Source organism: Toxorhynchites rutilus, chromosome 3, assembly GCF_029784135.1.
Source record: "Toxorhynchites rutilus septentrionalis strain SRP chromosome 3, ASM2978413v1, whole genome shotgun sequence".
NCBI lineage: Eukaryota > Metazoa > Arthropoda > Insecta > Diptera > Culicidae > Toxorhynchites > Toxorhynchites rutilus.
In genome coordinates this window covers 286,400,500-286,402,815 of record NC_073746.1, presented here as the reverse complement: position 1 = coordinate 286,402,815, position 2,316 = coordinate 286,400,500, and the positions used below count along the sequence as shown (strand labels likewise).

At 40.8% G+C, this 2,316-nt stretch overlaps 1 protein-coding gene across 1 annotated transcript; it reads right to left on the bottom strand.

The window, feature by feature from the left end:
- Positions 1–281: 281 nt before the first annotated feature.
- Positions 282–1,932, bottom strand: LOC129777801 (leucine-rich repeat-containing G-protein coupled receptor 4-like). Its single transcript, XM_055784286.1, has one exon. The coding sequence runs from the start codon at positions 1,906–1,908 to the stop codon at positions 496–498; it is 1,413 nt and encodes a 470-aa protein (XP_055640261.1). The 5' UTR covers positions 1,909–1,932; the 3' UTR covers positions 282–495.
- Between the last annotated feature and the right edge of the window lie 384 nt (positions 1,933–2,316).

The window sequence follows — 2,316 nt, the reverse complement described above, 5'->3', positions numbered from 1 at the left end:
CCGGTTATGTCCCCGACATTACCCACCCGTCTTTTTTTTTTTTCAAATTTCTAGACTGGAATAATCCCTTAAGGTGGAACAATAGAAACAGTTTTAGAGTGAATTTTAGAAATTTATTAAATATTTGTTGATTGTGAAGCTGTTATTCAGAAGAAATAACGAATAGGAGTCATGCAGATGGACAGACTAAGTAGGGTTTGAACATTCTGTAAAACAATGTAAAAAAATGTAAAAAACACAAGGACTGAATTAAGTTTCGTGAAATTGAAGATAACTAACCATATCCTTAAAAAACTTTATTGTATCTCATTTGTACCTACTTCCAACGATATATTTTTACGTTTGTCATTCGTGCCGAGTTCAGAGATTGTTTTCGATCAACATAAATTGTGGAACTATGCAAACTCACTAGGTAAAGGTCATATCCTCAGAATTGAAGAGATGCGAACAGAATAAAACCACCCTGTTCAATGCATGTGCGCTGCCAAATTTGAATCACGCACTGCATTTGATACCATTCACGTTGGTCACGTTTGCCGCGAAGCCATTCTCGTCGAGAACCAGCTTGAACGAAGCCAGCAGATCGATCAGATCCTCACACCGGACCGGATTATTCTGGATGCCAAGATTCTGTAAACTTTTGTTTCGCTTTAGTTGATGCGTACTGACATAGTTGAGGCTGTTTCCATGCAGGAGCAACGTTCGGAGATACTTAAGTGGCACAAACACCAGGTAGTTGAGGTTCTCGATCTGGTTGTAAGACAAATCGATCTCGTCGATCAGGTCGTACTTACGGATAGAGAAGGTCCCGAATTCGATCGTCCATATTCGGTTATGGCGAAGATTGACGAAATTCACAGAGGACAGCTCGGCGAAGACCCCGATCGGAATCTGATCGATATTGTTGTGGGACAGGTCCAGTGTGGTAAGCAGATCCAGCTTGCTGAATATTTGCAGAGGAATGTCTCTGAAGGTGAAGTCCATTTCAGACATGATTAAAGTGTGAAGCGTGGGTAGATTTTGTAGGAAGTTGAAGTTCTTAAGTTGCCTGTTTTTCGAAATGATTAGCGTTCCCAGGTTGGACTTATTAGAGAAAGCCGATTGACCGATTCCAATCAGTTTGTTATCCGTAAAATCCACTGAATCTACAACTAGAAAGGCATCATTCTCTACGATGGAAATGTTATTACTCGCCAAATTGATGGAAAATTGATGGTACGTCTCTAGCTCGGAATCAATAGGCCGAAAGTTAACAACGAAAGCACCTGAGTGAACTCTGGAGATGGAATTCCGACTAAGGTCTAAGCTCTCTAATGATTCCAATTTGTTGAAAATTCCTACGGGTATTGATTGTATGTTGTTATCACTTAAGTTCAATCGTTTCAGTCGACTCATTTTCGAGAAGATTTCCTTGTCGACGAGAGTCAGATCCAGATTCATTTGCATCATTTTCAGATCGATCAGTCCCGATAGTCTACTCACAACACTCAAATCCTTCAGCAGATTGTTCCCGCTCAGTACCAGAGTTTGCAGTTCCGCCGGCCATTCGAAGGCCCTCGCCGAGAACTCTGTTAGACGGTTATGGGACACATCTAGATGTTTCACGGTTGAGAAGGTTCTGTCATCGATTCTCTCCAGGTGTTGTGCTCTAGCTGTAATCTTCTTCACAAAAGGCATCTTGGGTAGAGTGTGAATATGGCAATCGACAAATTCGATCGAATCCATGAAACTTCCATTGTGCACATCCTTGAATCTGTCTTCTTCGGTGGCGTAAATATCCTTCAAATAGCAAACCTGGTGTTTGGTTTCGCAGTTCAGCTTCTGCAGGGAACCGGCCGAATTCACCCGAATGCTTGCCAGGGAAAGAATTCCGCACAGTAGCACAACAGCGGACCGCAGCGGAGCCATTATTACACTCAACTGAGATGCTGCCAATGGTACACTGCGCCAATGCTAGAAACATGACCTTATCACACAGACGCGATGCTTAGCCTTATCGCAGCGTGAAAGTGATAGCAGAAGAATGATTGAAGCATATTTTTAAATGGAATTTTGACAGAAATAAAACGCTTCTAGAATCAAGAAAGTGTTTGAGTGTGCTTCTACATCTTAGGAGACAAAACAATATTAACAAAAATCAATATTAAAACGTATATTAATCCTTTGCGGTCGGAATTTATTTCCCTTGAAAGAGATCATCTTATCTTGCCACGCTAATAATATTTTTTGTACCGAGTACCGTTACCTGTTATTCATAGAAACTTTGTATACATTCGTGAAAAAGTTCATTGAAATTCGTTTAGAAAAAATGTAAAC

Excerpts from the sequence above, each read along its gene's own strand:
- LOC129777801 (XM_055784286.1), bottom strand. The coding sequence starts at position 1,908 with ATGGCTCCGCTGCGGTCCGCTGTTGTGCTACTGTGCGGAATTCTTTCC.